Raw genomic sequence first — 25,059 nt, 5'->3', positions numbered from 1 at the left:
GCATCCCACCCTGCAACTCACCCACAGTCTATTCATAGGTTAAGGCTTGTAAAATGGAAAAAAAACTACAAAAAACTGGACAGTAGATGACCGCATGTTTGAGACCTGCTGTATTCAGAGGAATCTCAAAACACAGCAGAGGAGGTTTGGACAATGATTTGTTACAGACTGGACCACAGCAGGCCCATTATCTGCCAATTTAGGACAGTTCACTTCCTTGTCAACATCCTGGTCTCTGGCAAAATCTCTCTCTCATCCCTCTTTGTCTCATTATTGGAGCTGGTTGTCAAGTTAGGTCAGAGAACAGGAATAACTGATGAGCAGCACCTCCCTCCTCTCTCTCTCTCTCTCTCTCTCTCTCTCTCCCTCTCCCTCTCTCTCCCTCCCTCCCTCCCTCTCCCGGGGTATCATTTGCCGAGGCTCGATGTGGAGGAGGAGGGGTAGAGCGGCGGATGATATAAGCGCAGAGTTTTAATGAGGACTGGGACAGTAAAGTCATCTACTTATCTGTCACTCATACTCCTTTCATTGTTCCCCTCCCCCCCTCCCCAGAGTGAGACGGTGAGGTAGGGAAGAATGGTTAGAGAAGGAAGGGGGGCACAGAGCAAGTGAGGCACATCACTTATTTATGGATTGTAAAATGTTCTGCCCCCCTGTTTTGCTCTCCCTCTAGTCCAGTCTAGTTCTCCTTTTTTTTGCTGTCATTCATATTCAAGAGTATGAATATAAAAAAGTTTCTGATAGCTTTTCAAAGAGCCCGGCCCCCTTTAGCGCTGAATATAGGAGGCAGTGGAGTAGGAGGAGCTGAGTTTTAGTTAGTGTGGCATCACTCTGACATTTATTGTGTGTGTGTGTGTGTGTGTGTGTGTGTGTGTGTGAGTGTGTGTGTGTGTGTGTGTGTGTGTGTGTGTGTGTGTGTGTGTGTGTGTGTGTGTGTGTGTGTGTGTGTGTGTGTCAGTCAGCCTATTAGCATTCCCCTTGTGCACCTCTTCGTCTGTGTGTGTTATTAATAAAACATACAGTAGATATTCTGAAGGAGGCCATACCATTAATTTAAAACATATAAATAATTTTATTTGTAGCTGTATGTTTGTGTCCAACCTGTCATTTTTAAGCATAAAAACATCATGAATTAAGGGATTCACGTGTTTATAGAAGGATTAATTATGTTGTAAACAGTAAAAAAAAAAGTCATAACATCATAAGAAATATTTCAAATCACCTTTATCTTACATCATTGCTAGTTTAATCAATATTCAAACATGAAACTAGAAGAAAAGTCTTGCTTTCATATGTGTGTGTGTGTGTGTGTGTGTGTGTGTGTGTTTGTTTGGTTTCAGCTGCCTTGTGTACAGGGTCGGTGCGAGTTGAATCCTGTTGTGCGAGCAAATGTGTGCTCAGGTGTCAGTGTGCAATCAGCCCAGTGAGTGTGTGTTTCCTCATATGTGTGCAGACGTAGACTCAGTGTGTGTGTGTACGCTCAGTGAGGTTACATATAGGGTAAAGGGTGATGCACTTGACAGATGTGCTCTGTTGTGGCAGGTGTGTTGGGAGCTGTATATGTATGAGTACAACACGCCTCTGCCTGCAGCAGGACGAGGGCCTGTCGTGTGTGTGTGTGGATGTGTGTGAGAGTGTTCAGTACATAGAGTCAGCTGTTGCAGCTGTTGTTTGTGGCTGGAGATACTGTTGGAGTTTAAGCGGGCTCTCTCCCTTTCTCTGTTTTCTATTCCTCTGAGCATATTTACATTTTGATTGTTTTTTTTTTTTTTTAGAAAATTAAAGGAAAAATCCAGTCAAAAAGAAAGAAAATCATAAACTGACAAAAAGAAACAGGATGTATGACAACACCTCATCCCACTTAACACACTCATGATATATGGTAGCTGAAGAATATTTCAGGAATGGAGTCTCCCTCTGTAACACAGGCCTTTGATGAATATTATTGACATAGTCCCAATACATTTGCACAGCTTGCAGCTTGTGTAACCATCCTGTCAGGTCAGTGGTGGAGGAGAGAGATGGCTGACATGGAAGCGTTAAGTACTATAAAATGTGGAATAAATGGGTGTCTATTAGTGCTATTAGTCTGGATACACAAACACACAAAGTCTTAGCAGCCATTGAACGCACACCCATGGACGTATAAAGCATAATGCATAGAGAGCAGCTATTCATCATACATGCAGAGCCTTTATCTGATTAGGCCTTTGAAATCTGTGCCAAATCTCCAATCCAGGATAGCACCATAGACACACACACACACACACACACACGCATACACACAAAGAGAGAGAGAGAGAGAGAGAGAGAGAGAGAGCACAAACATCAAAGACAAAGATTCAATGTTTATTGATCTCCAGGTCTATTTTTTGCTGGTGGAAATCAGTGCAACATAAACCAGTCCTCTGTTGTGCTTCAGCTGAAGGGAAACAGGCACCAACATTTCAACAATGTACATAATAAACCAGAAAGAAACATGCAAAGACATGAATGTGTGTGCAGGTGAGTAGTGGCAGCACAGATGTGTGTCTGTGTATGAATGGGGCTGACATTTCAGATCAAAATTAAAAGGGCATTTCAGAGTCTGTTGAGAACAGCTGTATTGGGGTTTCTGAGTGGAAATATGAAGTGGCATGTGTGAGCTGTTGCCATAGTAACTCAGGGGTTTTGACACTGGAGTGACACCTGTAATTGTGTCAGAGGTGGAACAAACTGCATATATGTACTTATTATTTCCATTTTGCTTCATTCTTTCATTATAAAGTACATTTACTTTTTAAATGATAAAAGGAGAGTTATAATTGAAAGTTATCAAGTTATTAATTTCATGAACTTTACATTTTTGTAGCAAATTGAAGCATCTATTTTGTATGTGTGTAGTATGACAGGAATACGTAATAACCAGCTAGTGAACAGTACGTTTTATCCAGCTATCTATCTAACCTCTGTATTGTTTTTGTTTTTCATGCAAAATTCGGAGGGGTTTCAAGTCAGTGGTTACATTTTTTCCCATGGAAATAGTATAAAAATATCTGTGTGATTATTAGTAATGGTACTTCTGCTGTAGTGAACCACTTAGACCAATATTTGGGCCACTTTGGCATAGATCAAATGTTCGAATGTGTTCAAGGTAACCACATAGACAGCAGTTGTCAAAATCCCCAGTCATCTTTCACTTCTTGGGTGTTGCGAAGGCATCAGAAAATCCCCCATTTCAACGTGCTGACACAATATTTCCCTTTCTGGTTTATGTTAAAAAAGCCTGTACTTTCCAAAATCATCTTTAAAACTGGAACACATATAATGACTCGAGAGATTTCCAACACTTTTGAATGAAACCAGGCACCATATGCCTGTTAAAACACTTTATATGTTTCGATTATACAATATAGCATGTATTTAAATATGATTTTTCTAAAAATTGATAATGCCTTTAACAGTTAAAAATGACTTTTCAATAGTTAGTCTTCACCCAGTGTTTATTATGTGGGATGGTGGAAAGGCAGAGCAGGGTTTAGACATGTCAGTAACTCAGCCAACCGTACTTACATGAAGCCACAGGTCGTTCTTTTAAAAACAGGCTAAATAGACAACATCCTAATAATATGCAGAAGTACTCTTCTTCTCACTTCTTTGCTGTCTCCAGGTTTTGTCTTTGTTTCCCTGTAGTCAGTGTTCACAGTAACTAAGAAAAGTGACCCAGATCTGCTTTTTTAAACCTCTTCCCTTTACAGTGGCTATAACAGTAGGCCTTTGACATGCTTCCTCTCTCGCTGCCTGATGCCAATCTGGACCAGGCCAAAAACACTGGTGGACAGCTGCAAGTAGGCAGGCGACGCTCCTGTACACATGGCAAAGTCTGGATGGATTCACTCAGTTGAGCAGGAGGTATTTGAACTGTGATATTTTGTTTATAAGAGTGGGTGTCTGTGAGCAGCTGTCCTACGCCAAGAAACAATATGACTCTGCCCTCCACCCAGACACTGGTGAGCATATGAAGCTCATTTCACGTGATTGGCTGCATGGCCATCACCAGACTGTTTATGCAGCCATTCTACTCGTGAGGTCAAAAGTTGAAGTTCAGCGAGGTCGAGAATTCTGAGTCTTACAGCAGTTGTGGATTCTTTTTGTAGGATAAGCTGTTGTCTTTGGGTTAAACCGGTCTTTCATTGCCTTGTTCAACTAAACCATCTCCAGTGCTGCATCACTTATCTCTAACACTGGTATTTAACACTGCAGTCCTCCTCACATATCAACAGTTTCCTTATTAAATGAGCTGGAAACCATCAACTCGATTTGAGCTGTATTTATAAATTCAGACTCTTTGGTGGTTCATTACTCACAGTGTATGTCATGGTAATTCCCACCATACCAGTTGCCGGTAGTAATAGGGAAAAGGACACATTTATATTATATTTACATTGTCTCAACTGTTTGCTTATCTCTAATATTTCCTCAGATTGGCAGTTCCCTATTCTCCCTCTCAGCCTACCGGAATTAACAGGGATTTGGATTTTCCAGGTAAAATAATAACTGTAAAATATTCAGGAAATTAGTCTGCACCCAGGGTGGATCCATGACCAACCCATAGTGATGTCAGTGAGGAAAATATGCATGTAATGAGGTAAACTGACATCATATGGTTGACAGATAGACTTGGTCTATGTTGCATGAGCAGTGTGCAGATGTTTAACGGACATGCTTTGCTCATTTGGAACTAAAAGAAAGCTGATACAGAACTTCGAGTGTCTAACAAATGTCAATAGGCCTTTTCATTTCTAGACATTTTGACATGTCACAGTAGGAGGATGTGAGGAGGAGAACGATTGAATTCCATTTAACTACATTAGTTTCAGTGTCCTGCTGACTCACTGTCACACTGTCATGGCTCACTGGGAGGCTTGAATATGACAGCCATTGCTAGTGATAAGAAAAAACATTAATGATGGCTTAGAAACACCTGCACTTGACTATACCAAACCCTACGAAAAGCCCTATAGATATTTGACTGATGTAAAAGTATACAGATAATGGCCAAAATGTAATCCTTTAAGACAGTGTTTTATTACATTTGCCCCATTTTCAGCTACAAGCTCTGCACTGGCCACATTTCAGCCTCTCTCTAATGTTGAGGATTTAAATGCAGCACACTCACCGGACCATTTCTACCCAATAACAGTGGTGTGAAGGTTCACAAAACTCCTGCCCAGCATACACCAGTTTTAATGTGGTTTTATGAGTCAGAAAATAGGAAGTAACAGCACCTGCTCCAAGTCAAGGTGACATTAACCAGTTGGAATATTGTTACACATTGATTTACTGTCTGTCACATGGCCCTTCAAGGTGTTTTTCACTCTATTGGAGTACTCTTCAAGAAATTAACCACCTTCCAAAAACAACAAAGTTATTTAATCTGTACCAAACCTGTCAGGTAATGTGATGTCATTTTGACCCTCCTACCTTCTCCTCCCAGAGACAGAGAGATAGCATTGGTACAGATGAAAAAAGGCAATCAGCTGGGACAGTCAAGGCTGAGAGCTTGAGTATAACATGCTAAATAATGCAACATTATTTATTTAAGCTGCCTCTGATTAAAGCATCCCTCCACCTCATGTCTCTATGGTTCCCCCTTCAACCTTCCCCATCAGCGCTGTCTCCTGCTCTCATTAACAGAGAGCTGCCATCAAGGGCATCAAACAGGTGGTCATTTTTGCTGTTACCATGGCAGCACCTGGCATGAGTAAGTTGTAATGATGTAGTTGTGTCACCCTTTTATGGACATCTGGCACTCAGCTGTGTCTTTTTTTATATTTTCATTTTTTGTTAGCTTTTTCCATCCTTCCATCCTTCTGTCCCACTGTGAGCATCATCATTGTAATGACTGGAGACGGAGTCATGCAGGTGAGCTGTGTTTGCCAAGAGTTGTGTACATATAAAAGTTGGTAAAGTAGTTAGTTTTCCACATTTTCTGTCATATAGGATCACATTCCTCCATGCTTCTCTGCAAGTGATCATAGTGGGAGGTGTTTCTCCAGTCTTATCTTCCTGATTTCTGCAGCCTGCTTCCTCTTCCTTCAAAAATGATGAATTGACTGTACTGTAGTTTTTTGGCCCTTTCTCATATCTCATCTAATAACCGTTGTTTCATGTTATTGAGGTCGGCCTCATTTACAATGACACAGAGGTAACAATAGCACAATAAATAATAATAAGATAGCTAAGTAAACACACAAATAAATGGTTGATAAAAGACAGACAGGTTATTAAATCAATTAAAACAAGTTGAAATACAGTGATTGAGTAGTATGGTTGTTAATTGCTCTGTAGATACAAGTGTATGAAGCACCAGGGTGGGCTGAAGTTTATTCCAGGTGCAGGGACACAAAAATTTAAAGTTATTTTTCCCATTTCAGAATAGACACGTGGACCCCGAGCTTAAACCAGTCATTAGAACGTGTATGATAAGGACCAAGGTTATAGTCCAGCAACAATGTAAAGTAGGGTGGTAGTTTTCCAAGAAGTGCCTTATAGATAAACAGATACCAATGCCTGTTGCATCTTGCAGACAGGAAAGAGCAGCTACCTTGTTGTGTAGGGTACAGTGATAATATAACTATCACCTGTAATAAATCTAAAGTCTCAGTGGTATACAGAGTCCAGGGTCTTAAATGTGGAGGCAGAGGCATGCCTGTAGATTACATCATCAAAAACCAGAACCAGCACAAAAAGTCATTAGATCACCCTCTTCCTATCACACACTGGGAAGATGTCTGTGTTTCTGTTAAAGAAGCTGACTCTTCACCAACAAAAATCTGTTTGAGAAAAACTGAGAAACTTCATAGATATATGGAATGAGCAAGATCTGTCTCTGTCATGCTTTCCTAGCTCGATAGCTGTGTCCAAGCTGGACTCAGAACTGAGAGGCTCTATTGTATCAAAGTGAAATGTGAATAATGTTTACGACACAGGCTGCGGCTGTTTTTCCTTCATCTGCAGATGAGCCAGTAGTACACTCCTCTGTATGGCAGTGTTTGCAGCTGCCTTACAAAGATCCTGTTTACACGTAAGGATGTTTGCACAGATGGGATTATAACGTGCATGTAGACCATTCAGACAAAGACCATATAAGCCTTAAGAATACTTTAAGTGATATCACACCGTTTAATGTATGACTAATCCCTTGTTCCTGGTTTGCTGTCAGTTACAGTTAAAGGTTCCCTGTGGAGCTCTTGACCTTTAAGTAGAGGATGGAGCAGTTTTTATGATTGGGTCCTTGTGGGTTTTTTTTTTGTCGGGCATAAGGACACACCTGCATGCGGGTGACTATATCAGACTATTCCCATGATCTACAGGTGGCAGTAATAGGACAAGACATGCAGTGAATTAAATGAATACACAAAACACAAAATGTTTTCTTGGTGCATTCATTACACGTACAAAATCTTCACATTTATGATTGACATATATAGAAAAACAGCATTTTGGAACTACAAACAGCTGGAAATGGAGTTACTCTTGTGTACCAAGAATATTTAATTCATTTGATTGCACAATTTAATTGGAAATCACTCTTATGTGGTAACATCTTTTCTCTCTGACACAAGCACACACACTATGTTTTTACTTTTTACAAGACCAGAATCTTCAAACAATACCAGAATCCAATGGTGGTAGTAAAAGACGATGCTTTCCAACACTGGTGTGATAAATCCATGTCACTGGTGGCTGTAGCAAGTACAGTATAAAATACAAGGTAGCATTTAATAGCAAAAACAGTTCTTCTATAAGTGAATGTTGCATCCACAGTTAAATTCACTGCAGAGACTGAACGCTCGCAGCAAGAAACTAAGGAGTAAAGAAGAGAGAACAATCAGAGCTCCTTGTCATGATGTTCCTTCCTCCACCGTAGTGTTCAGCTGCCACCACATTAAGCATTCATGTGGCTGTGTGGAATAAGTAATAACGTTGTAAAATGTGTCCCGTCTGGTATAAAACGACTGTTACTTCTTAAAACATTCCAAAAAAACCCATCGACGACCTCTCGGCCTACATCTTCTGCTTCTTCTTTGCTGGTTTAATTGGGGTGATCTCTTCCTCCTCCTCCTCCTCCTCGTCATCGTCGTCCTCATCATCAGAGGCGTCAGAGTCTTCGACCTGTGAGGCTTTGCAAAGACAGAGGCCAAATGTTAAATTGCTGTCTTAGATTGAATCTTGTTGGAGAATTTAGCTGTAACGGCAGTAAGGTCGCTTTATTTAATCTCTCCTTACAGAGCGGTCACCTCGTGCACAGTCTGCTGCACACATGCATTACAGCCAGTACTTAAGAGCTTTGAAAACTGTATTTCTTTAGTTGATAGATACCATTTTGAGAGATGTTCAATGCCAAAAGTTCAGTCCACTGCTAAAACTTTTGAAATGAAATACAGACAGAAAGTATCAAAGGTCTTGGATTTCAACTCAATAGAAATTCATAACCTTTCAATCAAAGTACAATTTTGACATTTTATTGATTGAAGGAACCCATCATCATTTTTCATGTAATTGGCTCAACATAAAAAGAAACTGAATGACTATAGTTTTTAAGAACCTGGAGAACACCTTCTTCTTCAAATCACCTATACTCCAGTTATTCCAGAGAGCGGCAATGATTCATCAATTAATTACCAATAATTTAATTCATCTGCAATTATTTTGATAATTATTTAAAGTCATTTAAGATTTTTTTTTCCTTCAAATTCGGTGATTTCAGCTTCTTAAATGTGAATATGTTATGGTTTCTTTAGTCTTCTATTATAAACTAAATATCTTTGGATTGCGGACAAGGATAAAACTAAACATCTGTTAGTTCCAGCCTTAGATTCCAGATGTTATCATGTTAGCTGATGATAATGTAATCTACACAATAAGCATACCTACATTCATTAGTAAATAGTCACATTAACTTTGGTTCATTTTGCTCTGGACTGCAAATGTTGCTTATATGACATTAAGCATTTGACCTGTTTTTTAAAAGGCTGTTGTTGAGTGAAGTTTGACTAAAAAGCTGTGTTACCTATGAGATGTAACCCGCTGACACTAACGGGTCCTGTGCCAGCCTTGAGCCGGAGGGTCACTGGGGCTTTCAGCTCAAACTCTCCCAAACTCACCTGAGGAAAAAAAAGTTGAAGAAATGTGAGAGTTGAGCCCCTGCTGCGTGGTTCATTAAAGTGCCGACAGAAATAAATAACTATATATCATATTTACCATCGGCAGGCAGCTGATGTGAAGGTTGGCAATGGGCACTGAAATAGTCTTTCCTTGGTGATTCATGGCTGTTACCTCCACAACGTTAGTCTCTTCCTTGGCACCTTCTCCCAAACAAACCTGTAAGAACAGAACTTCATTCAGTTAACGTCTTCTCACGCTATGATTTCAGTTGTCACTATAGAAAGAAATCTACATGTACTTTGGATTTAAAGGGGGCTATCAAACCTCAGCCTCTGTGAGATGCTGTTCACAATGTTTCATAGTCTGTATCAAAACAAGAGTCAGGTGCACATCTGAACACTGAAAGAGGTTTTACATGCAGTAAGCATTCCTCCTGTTCATACTGGCTATTCAAATATGTCCTTCAAATGTATGTACGCTGTATCCCATTCATTTGACTTGACTTTATTTGTATTTTTTTACTCCTAGTTCTTATGTTTCTTTGTCTCCTGCACTGTTGTAATGTGAAATTCCCATCTGAGGATCAACAAAGTCTCATATGAGGCTTCAGCACTCTGAGTTAGTCTTATCCAGTGGATATCTGCCACATTTATAGTCTTGATAGCATCAAATTCCTTTTTTTGTTTTTGTTTTATTGGACAGTGTTTCACTTTTTAACATTGGTGGAAGTATAGTAACAAAAAGAGGGACAGTGGCACTAAAAGACTATAAATTAACTCTAAAGATATCTACTTGATTTAACACATTTGGGTGGCTGAAGCTTTATATATACTTAAATACACTTCAAAAGATGGAGGACTGTGGATTTTGGCCTGCGTCACTTCTATTGTAAATGCATTATGGCCAGAAACAAAAAGAGGAATGATTATGGCAAGTAAAAACCTGTTGCAGTGGTCATGTGGGCACCTGACTGTTGTTTTAAGAGTGAATTGAAAGAGTGATGTGGTGAAAACTTTTGCACCCTGTGTAATCTGAGGACACTAATCTCTCCTGCTGGTACATACCGTCCTGAGCTCTAGGAAGTGCTCCAGGTCCTCCTCTTCATCTCCTTGGAAAGTGTAGAAAGGAACTTTAGAGGACAGCTCGCAGCCTGGAAAACACAAAGACATTAATAGTTTCACCTCGTTAGTCCTCTGCCTGACAGCCATAGACTGTATGACAGCACAGAGCAGGTTAGAAACACTGAAGCACATGTTTCACTGTCTGGACATCACAGAGAAACCCACGTGTGCGCCCGCAGAGCCGATAAACAGTTTCTTACTGAACAGGAAGCTCTCCAGCTTGGATTGACCCGCTAGTCCGACATCCGAGGAATCGTCGTCGTGGAAAGACATTTTGACAAAGCGCTGGATTTGAGTTTTCTGTGAAACACAAAACGGCACGAGACCTCTCTAAAAAACAAGCGTGTCGACAACTGTGACGTCAAATAGTCGTCATCACTGTGCGCCTTCAGCTTGTGGCCTCTCATGAAGCATAACATCTATGAATACAGCTAATGAGGAATATTACACTACTAATGGTATGATATATACCAATAATATATATATTTTTGTAATATAAGTTAATAATATGAAACAACAATAATAATAAGTGGCGCACGTACATTAAAACAGCAAACATTCTAAGAAAAAGTTCAACAAATCTTAAGAATAAATTATTATAATTAGAGGCAACTTTTTTTTAAATAACTGAGTTTTTAAAAGATGCCACTGAGGTAGCCTTTCTGATTAACCAATGAAATATCAATCCTGGGACTGTGGAATAATGTAATTAGCCATGCTAAATGTATTTGGGTTTCAAATACATTTAGCATATAATTAAAAAAAAGATAAAAAAAAACAAAAAAAACCCCAATACATTATTCAACAAACGACAAAAAACAAAAATGTAACAATATTTAAATCATTTTTGATTAAATGCTTAAGATAAGATCATCAGTTAAAGATGGTTAATTAATGTGGATTTCAACCAAGAATCATTATATGTTAAAAAGCCAAATACAGTTTACTTTGCAGTCTTGGTTAGATGTGGATCACTGATGAAACCAAAACAGCTCAGATCGGAGCCGGAGCATCAATTGGTTGGTTATTTAATTTGATTCATAGTACACAAGTTTTGTGAATTTATAAGACTAATGTACAATGACAACTCCTGCAGAATAATCTAAGCTTGTGGCTCTGTCTCTAGAGGTGAACTGTATCATAATGTAGCATAAAGACCTGTTATTTAGAGTTGCACTGAATCAAACTGCCTCAAATAAAATGACACAGACATATGAGCACTGTTTGGTTTCTGGTTCACTGGGTGATTAATAATGATACCACCATCTGTTGGGTCCTATATAGTCAATGGAAAGTTGGAGGTGACAGTATACATACACATTGCACTTGGTGGATATTTCATTTACAGGCACATTTTTGCTTTAATAAGAGAAGCTTCATTTAGGGTCGAGGTGATATAATATTTCATTCCTTCAGTCCAGACACAGTCAAAGACAAACACAAGCAACACAGAGCCAAGTCACTTCTTGTAGTTTATTAGTTTTTAATCTTATGTATCTTACATACAAATTTTACATAGGTAAACTGTCACTTTTATGATCCCGCCCTCCCCCCTCCCCAACCCTAAACTCAAGATAATCAAAATGTACATTTGGAGCCCTTTCTCTCAGTCACAGCCCATTTCTATCAAACCCAGTTGGCAGAAGAGAAAGCACGAGCATCAAACTGCAAAATTAACCATTGAATTACGTGTGAAAACTCTCATCTCAGGAGACGAACAGCAGATCCGTTGGTGAGTTTAACAAACTCGCTGAGACACAACCAGGTAGGACGGCTGTGCAGCACATGCTGCTGTCCGCCACTTTCCTTTCCTTTAAATGAAACAGAATGCTTGCCACAATTTCAGTAAAGATATACAAAATAATAACAGTTTATGATTGACAGTGTTACAGACTGTCTATGAACTACAGTATTATGCTCATAGAGGGGAGTGGCATGCTTCTTCCTCTACGCAGCATAGGATGAGGTTACTCTAATGACCGCCACAGCAAATCCAATACACCTCATGCACATCATGAATGTACACAGTATCAAAACATCACATTGGCAGGCAGCTACTGAAGAGCAACTGATGATCCTCGTGTATCTAACAGAACACTCCTAACTATAGTCAAAGTGCTTTTTTTGTTAACTATATAGATTTACAATAAACAAACGGGAAATGCATCAGAATATAAAACATTCAAAAGGACAGATAGGAAAAGGCCTACGAATTTCTGCTCCAAACCCCCACAGCTGCAGCGCAGCAGTGTGGGGGTCAGTGCCACTTTGGTGACATTTAGTGACAGGATTTCACAACCTCAGCAATCTTAAGAGCGCTCGCCGAGGCTCGGCTGAAAAGACATTCATTTTTGAGTATGCAATGTAAAAATTGCAGGGAAGGATGAAAAATGAAAGACGTTAACTGATTATTCACTATTACAAATGACTTTATAGCACAGCATATCTGAAACTGCAACCCAGGTTAACTGTTGATTTAGTAGTCAGGTACTGAAAAAGTGGTTAAGAAAGAACTGAGCAGCTTCCTGACAGATGTGGGTTAAATGCTTCCAAGACTTAGGACTTGTACTCATTTGAACTAATGACATCCAAATGTGAAATGCTGCCAAACTGTCAAATTTTTATACAAAATAGATGATCACACTATCAGGTTTTTGGTCCCACTGATTGGAGTTTCATTCTTTGAAAGAGCATACTGCTATATTTATCATTTTAAATATTTTAACAATCGGAAAAACAAAGACATTAACATTTCCATAACATTTAGTAAATGTACCATCTGACATGCCTTTAAAAAGATGGCCTGTGTTTCCTCTGATAGCTCACTGAAGGATTGCTGTGCTGGATTTGACATGTGACTGCTAAAGTCAGGGGAAAGAGCAGGCTACTTCTCTGGAATTTGAGCAACAACAAGGCCAATGTCCAAAATCACACGTGTTGGAAAGCCTCGACACAGAAGACACTGGGGTCGGCAATATAAACCTAAAATCCAAAGGCAATGACCCAAAAGGCAATAGCTCAAAGGGGAAATAAGCACACAAAAAAAGTGTTATTAAAAAAAAATGGCCAAAAGCAAAGCGCTGAACAGAATCAGGCTGAGAACCATGTTTGTAAACTTGTGGAAGCTTTTCTGTTGCTTTCCAAAATGTCTAACACTCGAACTGAAATTCAGAAGACCTCCTGATTGAGTCTTTAACAGTCTCAACAAATACTTTTTCCTTTGCTGGACTGTGACGATCCCCTAAGCTACAATTTTCCTTCTTTCGTGTGTAAAGACTCAGCATTTAACGTCACTTTATCTCTGTGACGTGCCCTTTAATAAAGGCCTCTTTCACCGGGTCTATTGTTGAGCAACCAGAAAAACCCATGATGTGATGATGAAAGGCAAATTCTCACACAGCACTTTTCACATCCTGTATAATGGTGTCCGGTTTATGAGGAGAGACGTGTTACTTCTCTGTGTCAAAGCTGGGAAAACAGGACGCGAGGGTAGTGAGACACTACCTGAGATACAGGCTGCCCTCGTTTCACAGCTCTGCCTCCATTTCACATACAGACACTTTGCGTTAGGGCATGTGGGCAATATCCATGTAATGGCTGCTGGATTAAATCAGAAAAAAAAGGCTCACGGAGTTGTCACTTCCTGCCTCCTGGAGGTATATAAGTAGTGGGACCCCAGGAATGAATGCTGGAGTGCCACTCTTGTTGGCTCTTATCAACTGACTACAGATCACTTCTTGGCCTGATAGCTTCGGATCTGTTGAATCCAACAGAGCTGTAACATCTATGGGCAGCACAGGGAATCTGTGTGTGCTGTGCTTCTGTACACAAATCTTAAAAACAGGTTTCCCCGGACTAGCCCAGATGGTAATGCAGTCTAAAATCATCATGGAAGTTTGTCTCATGAAGGTAGCAAACGGTTTTTTTACGCCTTCGAACTGCGGTTTGCTCTCTCTTGCTCTTTTTTTCTCTGTTTCTTATTGCAGCAGGACGTTTCTTCATAAGCTTCGTCCCATGATGATGATGTCTTTGGGGAAGCCCTCCATTTTGGCTACTTCAAAGCATCCCAGCTTACTGTAGAAGTCCAACATTCTCTTATCGGTCTGACGAACCTTACAGAATGCCCCAAGTGACCCTAGAAGATAACGACAAAAACAGATCATCATGAACAGATCGTCAAAATAATAAATTAGTTGCAAAAAACTCTGGTTTCTGTTTTTTCCTTCTGTATGTTTACGCCTCAGATCACTGCTCATGTTCGTTTCTTGTAGTTTGGTTTGTAGAACTTTCTATATTTGTGACCCTTGATTCATACTTAGCTTTCTAGATTTTAGATGGTAACATTCCTCTTACCAACATGACTAATAACACTAATACAACATGCCACTTACCATTGGCCTTTAGGGATGATAGCAAACATCCCATCATGCTTTTGGCTACGCTGGGGTCAGTGACCTTGGCGTGAATGTCAACTTTGATGAGAGAGGGAAAATTGGACAGAAAGGACTCTGGAAGACCCTCCTCTTCTTCATGGAAACTCAACATCATCTTCTACAGGGATGACAGACAAAGATGGGTAAGTCAAAGTTTTCATTAAAGTATGGGTGACACCATGAAACGCCACCTGACAGATTATGATGTTAAAAAAGAAGGTTTAAGATCTAACCTCAGCCTCTGTGAGGTCCTTCTCACAATCTGGTTTGTTGTATTTCTCCTGCATGAAGGGAATCCAGTTCAACTTGCATTTCTTGACGAAGGGTTTGACATCCACCGTGCCGAGAGCATAACCGCATATCCCTTCTTCATCCTCGAGCACAAACCCATAGTCTGGACTCAAAGATAGGAGACCTCCTACTAACCTGTGAACCAACAGACAGGATGTTCATTAATTTATCCATGTTTGCACTGCAGGGAGGACCCTTTTAATCAAATGCATGCTTTGCTTACCTGTCTCCAACGAGGTCAGATTCCTGGTCAGAGAAAGTTACCTCCTCCATACCTTCACAGTACATTTCTTTACAGATTTTATAAATTGCAGTCTGCAAAAAAGAAAGACAGAAACAGCTGTTATTGTAGCAGACAACTTGATTAACAGTGAACTTGACCCATACACCCTTTAACATCGGATGAGTGGGAAAACTTTCAGTCTGAAGCTGCCTTTCTTGGGGTTTTTCCAGAATACAGTTCCAGCACTACTCGGCTCGACTCGACTTTTTGTGTGTTTCCACTAGGGATAGTACCTGATACTTTTTTAGTACCTACTCTGGCGAGGTTCCAAGCAAGCCGAGCCGATACTAAAATGTGACGTCAACAGACTGCCGGCCACTGATTGGTCAGAGAGTAACGTCACTGGAAGAGTCATGAGTGCGATGTCCCACACAAGAATCAAAACCCACCATTTTTAAATATCGGCAACAATAGTTACAGCAAGTTTCACGTGAGTTAGTTACAGCGAGACAAAAAGCCACAGACCGAGCAGCAAGTACACCATCACCTCGATGTCCTCCACTGTTTGTGTTTGTGTCGTGCTATGACGACCCCGCCCATGTTGAGGGGGTACTATGAAGAAATGGAAAACGACGTGCCTGTTACCAAACCGAGTAGAGTCGAGTCGAGTCAAGTAGTGCTAGAACTGTATAATGGAAAAGCGCCAAATGTTCACTACATATATTCTATGACAAACAGCACAGTTCTACTGGGAATACTTACAACTTGCCATCATATCTGCACTTATACATTTAGCATTTTGTTTACAACATTATTAACACTCAATATCTGTTGATACCTAAATGTGTTGGTAAAAAGTAACATGCACAGGGGCATGACTGAACATGCAAAACGTCTCACCTCATCTTTGGCAAAGTACGGCCTTATGGAATAGATTTTGGAAGTTGGCAGTGAAGGTGGAGGTTGGTAGAAAAGATCGTTTGCCCCATCTATTGGCAACAATCTCTGTGGATATCAAAAGAAACAGGTTCAGTTTCTCTGAGACTAGGTGCTGTGTTGGTTTGGCTGACACAATTTGCTACAATTGAGCCACTATTAAACCAAAAAGGAAATGGAGAATTAAGCAAAGTGCTTAGAAATATATTGTAAAAAAGATTATATAAATATATAAAGTGACTCCTGTTCCTTGTTGATCTGACAGTGGACAAGAGCAAACGTCACATCTTTCTCTTTTTTGCTAAAGGAGCATAGCACACGCATATTCTTATTTGCTTTTCAAATACAACAAAACAAGGGTGGTATTTTGGTCTGACTAAGGTTTTACTGGCTGAAGGAGATGCTCCTTTCCCTTTATAAAGGCATTGCAATATTTCGCTGCGCAACCCTCCTGTTGAGAAAAATAATGATGCTTGCGCAAAGAGAGGGAGAACTCCAGGAAAAAAACCAAAGAGACAAATTAAATATGAGCTAACTGAGCCAGTCAATAGATTATCAGTTGCTATTGTAAATCATGCTATTCTCCAAGGTTGGAGATGTTGCTTTGGGCTGTACAGCTATGTTTTATCATGGAGTTTTCCCATTCAGACATGATTGCGTTGTCGCTGTCACTGCGATGCAGTGTGTACGCTTGCGCTTGCAAAGGGTTGGCGTGGTAATTTGTGCGCTGTGCTTTCCTGCAAAGAAATGAGATGTCATGAAAATAAAACCTAGCCATGCTCGCTTGCGCCAGCGTGCGCTAGGGAAAAACAGCATCTCCTTGGGCAGTTGCTGAAAGAAATTTGAATTAATCAATCAAAAAATGCCATGCCAAACAGCGGCTGTAACCTCTTTTGCCAAAATAGCTTTCAGGTTACCCATTCCCCTCACACAGACTGACATATCCGAAAGTAAGCAAAATAATGCTCAGGACATGAACTTCTTAGAGAACACGTGAAGGGGATGGAACCGAATCTTATGAAGCCTGAAATATTATAATCAGCTCACCTTTGACAGACCAAACCCCTTCATACCTGCGCACATTTACCATCGTCTTTGCTCTTTTATTTTTTTTTCCATTTGATTGCTGTAAATTCAGTGCATTAGATACCTGGAACTCTCCTGCTAGACCTCCCCTAAAGGCCCAGGGCTCTTGGTCTCCTCTAAGGAATTGTGCTGAGGACTGACTACGACACCCTGTTAGGAGCAGAGCCAAGCGGACAGTGTTACCACAGGATGGGGCTCTCTGACACAGATGAAGGGAGTGGGGAGATGGGGAGGAAGGGGGTCATATGTATCTAATAGCATATTCAAAAAAATTAATTTTGTTTTAATTATTAAAACATTAAAAAAGGACCTAATTTGGAATAGTTCATTACATTATGAGGATATATTTTTTGATGAAATGGGGCTCAAGCAACTAAAGCTCACATGTTTACAAGTGAGTGCAACTCAACTTCTCCATAATAATGTAAAAAGGCTCCACGCTGAAATTGTATGCAGGTCTTAAGAATTTAATTCTTTGTTGCAGTGGAATGTGCGCTCTATGAAATCTGAAGAGCACAGATTGAGTGCAGTTCAGCTCCCTTGGTGCTTGAGGAAGGGTCATTTTCATATTTAAGAGCTGACAGACTTCATAAATTTTAGATTGACCATCACAACAGGAACCCGTACTGTCTATGCACACCTGATGTAAGCTTCAGCTGCTGTCACCCCACTGATCTAAGCACCCCGTGTGAAGTCACATTCTCATCTTATCTGCCTTGTCACATGACTGGAGAGCACGGCTCATCAAACCAGGAGGACAAAATGAGAGGTAGCATAAACACAAAGGGACTCTCTGCTTACTATTCAAAGCCAAAATCAGACAGACAAGATGAACTATACAAAAGCAAATAAAGGGAAGTGTATTTAAAGCACGGGTGTTGTCAGAATCTGTATACAGCTTACAAAGTCTACTCCTGGTTGATGAGAAGCCCTATCTTGTGACCAGACAAATGCAGCGCGCCTGCAACACACCTTAAACTGTTTTACATATCAACCTCAACCTGACATCTAACACAATTCCTCTGACGAACTGACACAACACAGCAAGCTGATGCACCCACGGGAAGGAACTCTGCACTTGCTTCACTTTCACAAATGGACAAAAAAAAAAAAAGGATCTGAGTGGATTGCTTCCACCCGAATTATCTATTAAGGCTGCGTTGTCTTAATACAATCACAGAAAACAAGTAACCCTTGTTCTTGCATGGCCTGACCAACACTTACGCAGGCACACACTGATTATAACCACACAGTCCCTGAGTAGTGAAGATCATGTGTGGTACTTAGATATCAAAGCAAAGTGTAAATTCCCTTGAATGGGTGCATCAGGCTGGTCTGAGCCATTTCTATATGCCTACTGACAGAAACAAAAAAACAAGTTAGAGAGAAGCTGCCAAAGAGAAAAGATTTGGGAGTTAACACTTAAGATTGATTTCTAAAAATCGCTGCGCAAAATGTGACTTCATCCGGAGGGCTGCTTCCTATTCTCCAAATACATTTTTTACATTTATCATCCGAATAGAAGATTTTTTTTTCACATGTATCCATTTCAGACATGAACTAAAGGAGAGACAACGGCTGCACTGTGCATACATCGGCCACTGTCGATCCAATAGCAGTAGAAACTTGTACTGTGGATTCTTCCATCTGTACATAGTGAAGGGAGAAAACAGTAGAAAATAAATATTAGTAAGTGTTCTCAGTACAATAACCAAGAAGGTTATGACTAAGTGCCGGCTGCACAGCTTCTAATGAGGGGATAAGATGGGGACCAATGAAAAAATCTGCTTTTAACAGCAGCAGAAGTCCACAGGCTCTTAAAGCCACTGTGATCTATAAAGATGAGTATGGGCATACTCAAAAAACTATTTTCTTTATATTACTGGAATGATTATTGTAATTTTCTAATGCATTAGTCAATAATGTCAGCTCTGATGTGGTTTTGCCAGTGTGGGTATGCTGCCTGCTGTGTAGGCTAGAGTCCTCAGCTTTACCATATAGCTGGACTGGATAGAAACCTGCGAATGAAACTGGGTTACAGGGAGTAACCTACAGGCCATGCTGGTGCTTCAGACTATTTCAAGAGACACTCCATTAAATGGAAGTGTTATCACAAGACTGAATGTCACTCAAACTGCATCACGGTGCACCATCAGAAAGAATTAAATGAAGTATGAGGTGAAAGGAGAGGCAGAAGAGAGAGAGTGACTGAGAGAAAACATCCTCTCTGACACAAGGCGATGGACCCACCCTGATACAGCTTGAGGAAATGATTCAGAAGGTTAAAAATCGAACAACAGCGTCATTTCATAATATACTGAGGCTGTGACAACAAATGTTGTGTTATAGTAACTGATTCATGTACTTCTAGTCACAGTTTATGCACCAGAATGGCCTTCCACAGTAAGTCAGTCAACTTGCTCTCCAAGCTCGCGTGCGCGCTACAGCATGGAGGAGAAGGGGAGTTGGGGAGGGGGGATGGGGACTTCCCCCTGGTGCCCATCCCCACAAACAGAGAGATGGAAGCATGTGTGTCTGTGTGGGAATGCAGCAGTGATGTTACTGGATACACAGCAAGCAGCAGTAACCCTGCTGGGACGTTTTCCACAGAGACCTGGTTTCGATATCACCATGATGGAGCAGCTTGTTATGGAATAAATATGGAGGATGCTAGCGGTGCAAGCGGCATTCAGTCAGACGAAAAAAGAACAAAAAACATGTGTGAAACAAGAGCAATCAGAGAGCTAGTAAGAGCTGATGCCTCTAGCCTGATCTGTGCTACACTTAGCTATAATACACTGCATCAATTTAAACTGAAGGTTTTCTCATCCTGTATATAGATGTTGGCCAAAATCTCAAAAAGCTGTATTTCTTTTTTGATCAGTTAATATTAACATCTGGCCAGCAGACTTTGAAAATGTCATAGCACTGGACTACAAGATAAAACCTATGCAGCTAAAAAAATCAATCATTAAACTGCTTTGATTAAAATTATTTGTGTGTAAAAGTATGTCTGACTATATTAAAAGGTCAGAAGGACCAGACTTGCTCAGACTGTTGCTATGCTACTGCTCTCTAAGAGTAAGAGCCTTGTGTTTCCCCTCATACATACCTAGCCACTGGACAAATGACTTGACCATAGAAATGATGCTCTTGATGTCCCAGATGTAAGGGTAGAGGTCGTACAGGATGGTACGGTTGGCTGAGTTGGACAGACGTGTGAACATCTGGATGACTGAGCAGCACATATCTTCGAACTTCTCTGCCCTAGTCTGCCATTCTGTGACCTGCATGTGAACAGTGATTGTAAATAAGTATCACTAAAAAACATTTGCATTAAACCATATTAAAGTGATTAAATAAGGGAAGCTGCAATCTACACAAATACATAGAGCACCATATCTTGAGATGCCTGTACACTTGATCTCCCGTTATAACACTACCACCCAATGGGCAGTAAAGGTAGTACACATCCACCATTTTGTGTCCACCACTAGTTTTCTCAGACAGATATTTCCCTCTTGACCATGAATCTGTTTATTTCAATAAGTAACCCACCTTTTCAGTTTCCTTTCTCTTGCAGTTGACACTGACGACGCTGCTGTTGGCTCTGAGCCAGTTGAACTCTTTCAACATCTGCATGGCCTTCGGTCCATGTTCATAAGGCAGGTAGAAGAGCTCTGCGAGCAAGCTCAGGTCCTCAAGTGAGAGGGGCTCCGCTGTGAACAGGGGCTTCTCGTCGGGCCTGGGCACAAACACGTCCTGAGAAAAACAAACCAGCATTAATCTGAGGAATTTCTCATTTGTTTGTGCTTTCAATTGTGTGTATAAGAAAAAAAGAGGGAACATACAAACGTCTGCGGCACCTGTTTGAGCTGATCGTCAGTCTGCATAGGGGCGATGTCACTCCCAGAGTCCTCCTGGATAGACTCTTCGGGGGACTTGGACTCTGCCAGGCTCTCCTTGTCTGTATCCATGGGTTTAAGGTCCTCAGCCATCTTGTCTGCTGAGATAGGACCAACGTGCTTCTCCTCTGTGTCAGCTTCTGCGTCTGGCTCTGGCTCATCCAGCTTCTCAACTACCATCTCCATAGGCTCCTCATCTGAATCCTTCTTCTCAACCTCCACCTATATAGAAATATAATAATAAAATAAAATATAAAAATAGACAACCTGCAGCCTTATACAAATACTCTCCTCTTGAATGACCTTCTTTTGGAGGGGAAGAACTCAACTAAAAAAAGGTGTGTCATGGTGTTATCTGTAAGAATAACAGGTAAGTTCACATTAATTTGAGGGTTTATTTTTTTCATCTGCCCCAGTTCTGTCTGTGAAGAGGTGCCAAGTCTCACCTCTTCTTCCTCCTGAGGTCTTTTTGTCATGGGGTGTGAGAGTGAATCCAGGCAGAGAGGCGGCATGGCTGGAGACATGATGGGCTGCTGGAACACAGTTGTGACTGTGGTGGAAGAGCAGAGAGATGGAGCAGCCATGGTCGTCCCATCGATGACTGTGCTTTTGGCACCACTCTGAGGCACCTGTCGGCCTGAAAGACAGAGTGGAACTGCATTAGTAAGGCATAAAAACGTCATTTCAGACTGTCTGTGCCAACACTGTGAGCCTATTCCAGGTTATACTGCTGTGAATTACCATTAGAACAGAGCTGTAAAAGAGCACATAAAGACTGGTATGGTATAATAATGGCATTGTTCTTACTGTTGTATTGATGAGGCACACCAAACTCCCCTAGCCATTCTGTGAGAGCCAGCTTCAGGGCAAGCTGTGGGCTGTAGAGCATGTCTGTCTCCAGCTCTTCGTCACTGCCCTCATTTTCTAACTTGATCTGGATGGACACTGTGCTGTCCTCACCGTCGGCTGGTAAGAGGTGAGAGAAGAGTAGGGTAAACTGAATGAAGAGAAACATGTTTGTAAACACAACAGTTTAGTTAACATTCTGATCATACTTACTCATGACCACATCCTTGCGCACTCCATTCATATTAGACTTGTACCATGTGGCCAGAGTATGGATTGCTACAAAGTTGGACTCAAATTCACAGTTAGGGTTGGTGAGGACTCCCTTCAGCCTGGGGATGAGCTCGGTAGACCGGCCCTTATATGGACCCAAGAAAAGCCTCTTCTGGTCATAATCATTGGCATGAATGTTGTCCCAGATCACCGGGGCTCTCCTTAGGATTTTAGATACCTCCTCAATTGACTCTACTGAGATATCTTTGGAAACCACCTTGGGACCTGCAAATGAAAAAATCACATCTCAGTGAATCTTTGCCTTGACTTTGAATGGTTAAAGCAACTTCACCACTGTATGCATAAAAACAGAAGTAGTATGAGACTCGCCTGTCCACAGCACGTCAATTCCAGGAAGTAGCTTCTCTCCTACTGTGTGAAGGTAGGGGGACTGAGAGACACTTGGGTAGCAGAATGTTCCACAGTACTCTGCATGTCAGGGCAAAGAAACATACAAAAAGTGAATAAATAGGTGGATAAAACAACTGCACAACATGTGTGAGAGATTCAGATGGAGAACTGGGCTACCTGTGGGACAGAATAGGAAGGTTTCAGGCTCTCCCAGGTACTGGTAGATTTCGTTGGTGATGGAAACCTGAGCGTGTGCAAATGAGCTGAACACCTCTTTGTCAGCAGGGCACATGTTGTGGTCAATATCGTCAAAAAGTAAGGCATATGACTTGCAACCAAAGTGAGACACCTAGAGGGTGGACAGAAAGAGGTTGGGGATTCCATTTAGCAAAATGGTTACAGAAAGACTCAAAGATATGTGTACGGAGCTTTTATCATACTACTGTGAACACCCATACCTGATCAAGTTTCCTCTTAAGTGCAGAGACCTCTTTCTGATTTGAGAAGGTGATGTCCAGTCCAGGTGAAATGGCATAGATGAACTCTATCCCATGCTCTTTAGCAGCACCAATTAGAGTCATGAGTTGCTCTGGGAGATATATAAAAAAAAAATTACTTGCTGAATGCATTATTGTGCTCTTATAACAACTTAGCCTGTGCTTAAAACTGGATTTGCAGACAGCCCTTTTAACGTAAATAAACAGGCATTATTAATTTCTTTTGCACCAGACAGCTGATCCCAGTATTTGCTCTGAATAATCACCTGCTTCTTCCACCGAGTACAACTCTCTCCAGAACATTCTGTGTTTGTAGTCATCTTTGGGTGCATAGAGGTACGTATTCAGTCCCCATTTATGCTGCCTGTGAAATACAATGAAGTTTACACTCAGTAAAACATCTTAAACCCTTTAGATTCAACATAATTAATACTGTCTGATCAACATTAACGCTGAAATAATACACAGAATTCATACCTCCTGAACAACTCTTTCCTCTGCTCCATTGTCCATGGTCTGCCGTAAAAGCCTGCATGAGCAAACAATGTAGTCAGTTGAGTTTCCATGCAGTCTGCAGTGCTGATGATCAAGTATGTCTCCTGTTCTCATGGAGCTGGATGACTACTACAACAATGTACCCCTAGGGATGGGCTGGGCCTTTGTGACAACACTTACACATTTTGATCATTTCCTGTCTGTCAAGTTGCCTTACACTAACCAACTAATCATTTCGTCTATTAAATATCAGTAATTATGAGAAATGTCTGCGGGTTCAAGGATAATTTACCAGGCCAGATTTAGAAAGATCACAATTTATCGTTGCCATTGGAATTTTCATCCAATTGCCAAAATGTAGGCTACTCAATTAATTAATCATTTTAGGATAGATTACTATTTCCATTAATTATAACCTCGATGATCTGACCAGGAATGTGCATAATGTGGATTTACAGCCTACAGACATGAATAATGCAATCAGATTGTAACCTCCCACCCTTTTGTGATTTAAATTCGGTTATTGATTATTGATGTCAATGGTTATCCAGTTTTACAGTGACACTGATCACTTCCTTGCTGATTGCTGCAGCATGTAGATGTCCTCCTAAGCATGCGGAAAACGTAAAATGTGACTGCCATAACAGGAAATATTACCTTCCACGACTCCGCTGATGAATTTTCTAATACCCGTAGTTTCGACTCCGATGTCGGACTCTTCTATCACGGGGCCGGCGGCCTCCGCACAAGCCTCTCCGGAGACAGGGCTGGGACTCGGTTCACCGTCCACTTGAGGCGCCTCTAGCGTCTTTTCTTTTTGTACCATTGTTGGTTTTTACGTCGGTGTAAAGCCACCAAATTCAGACGAATATAGAGGACGTTTTCTAATGTAGGTCAACGGGGAAGCTGGTCGAGCAAACCCCGGAGGATAATACAAATAAATCGCGTCACTGACTGTCTAACGTTAGCTGTCGGTAACGGTATTACGGTATTAGCAAGTCTATCAAAATTGTCGAAAATTGTGCGACTCCTCTTGTGAGACGAAATCTAAATCACTCTCAGATGGTATAGGACATCGTTTGTGTTTGTTAACATATATTGAAGAAAGCGTTGGTTGGGTTTTGTCCGGTCATTTTCTTCTCTTTATAGTAGATTTGCTCTGGTTGTCGTCCGTTCTTCCTGTTTACACCAAGTGCGCATGCTCACCGGACTAGATCAAACCAGTCAAAACCAGATCTTTGTGACAAAACATCGCAAAGATGTTTCCATGGCAAATAGATAGATGACTTTTCTACTCCGCAACGCCAAAACTACAGCTCAATACGCATCTAACACAAGGACCAATTAATAGTTTAGTAATCATGCACAATGACAGTGACACAGAGTGGATTTATGAACAGTAATTAATCTACCTTTATGCATAACGCATGAATTGGTTGATAAACATTTGAA

At 40.9% G+C, this 25,059-nt stretch overlaps 2 protein-coding genes across 3 annotated transcripts; both read right to left on the bottom strand.

Annotated features, from left to right (window-relative positions):
• Window positions 1–7,296: 7,296 nt before the first annotated feature.
• On the bottom strand, window positions 7,297–10,589 carry npm3 (nucleophosmin/nucleoplasmin, 3). Its single transcript, XM_053332933.1, has 5 exons — window positions 10,472–10,589; window positions 10,215–10,300; window positions 9,247–9,366; window positions 9,056–9,149; window positions 7,297–8,165 (listed from the first exon to the last, which is right to left on the bottom strand). Exons 1-5 carry the CDS (start codon window positions 10,542–10,544, stop codon window positions 8,050–8,052), a joined length of 489 nt encoding a protein of 162 aa, XP_053188908.1. The 5' UTR covers window positions 10,545–10,589; the 3' UTR covers window positions 7,297–8,049.
• Window positions 10,590–11,839: 1,250 nt separating this feature from the next.
• On the bottom strand, window positions 11,840–24,438 carry oga (O-GlcNAcase). 2 transcript variants are annotated; one of them, XM_053332795.1, is made up of 18 exons: window positions 24,265–24,438; window positions 23,590–23,641; window positions 23,379–23,476; window positions 23,074–23,204; window positions 22,793–22,964; window positions 22,595–22,693; window positions 22,205–22,489; window positions 21,953–22,111; window positions 21,592–21,782; window positions 21,092–21,367; window positions 20,799–21,002; window positions 20,353–20,527; window positions 17,305–17,390; window positions 16,119–16,223; window positions 15,219–15,310; window positions 14,938–15,130; window positions 14,663–14,822; window positions 11,840–14,406 (listed from the first exon to the last, which is right to left on the bottom strand). In XM_053332795.1, the coding sequence occupies exons 1-18, from the start codon at window positions 24,431–24,433 to the stop codon at window positions 14,270–14,272; spliced, it is 2,784 nt and encodes a 927-aa protein (XP_053188770.1). In that variant the 5' UTR covers window positions 24,434–24,438; the 3' UTR covers window positions 11,840–14,269. The 2 variants fall into 2 exon arrangements, with proteins under 2 accessions (XP_053188770.1, XP_053188771.1); XM_053332796.1 differs by having other exon boundaries at window positions 21,107–21,367.
• Window positions 24,439–25,059: the final 621 nt, after the last annotated feature.

This window comes from Scomber japonicus, chromosome 14 (genome assembly GCF_027409825.1).
Source record: "Scomber japonicus isolate fScoJap1 chromosome 14, fScoJap1.pri, whole genome shotgun sequence".
NCBI classification, from domain to species: Eukaryota; Metazoa; Chordata; class Actinopteri; order Scombriformes; family Scombridae; genus Scomber; species Scomber japonicus.
The sequence above is the reverse complement of the archived record's forward strand: the minus strand, read 5'-3'. Positions and strand labels throughout refer to the sequence as shown.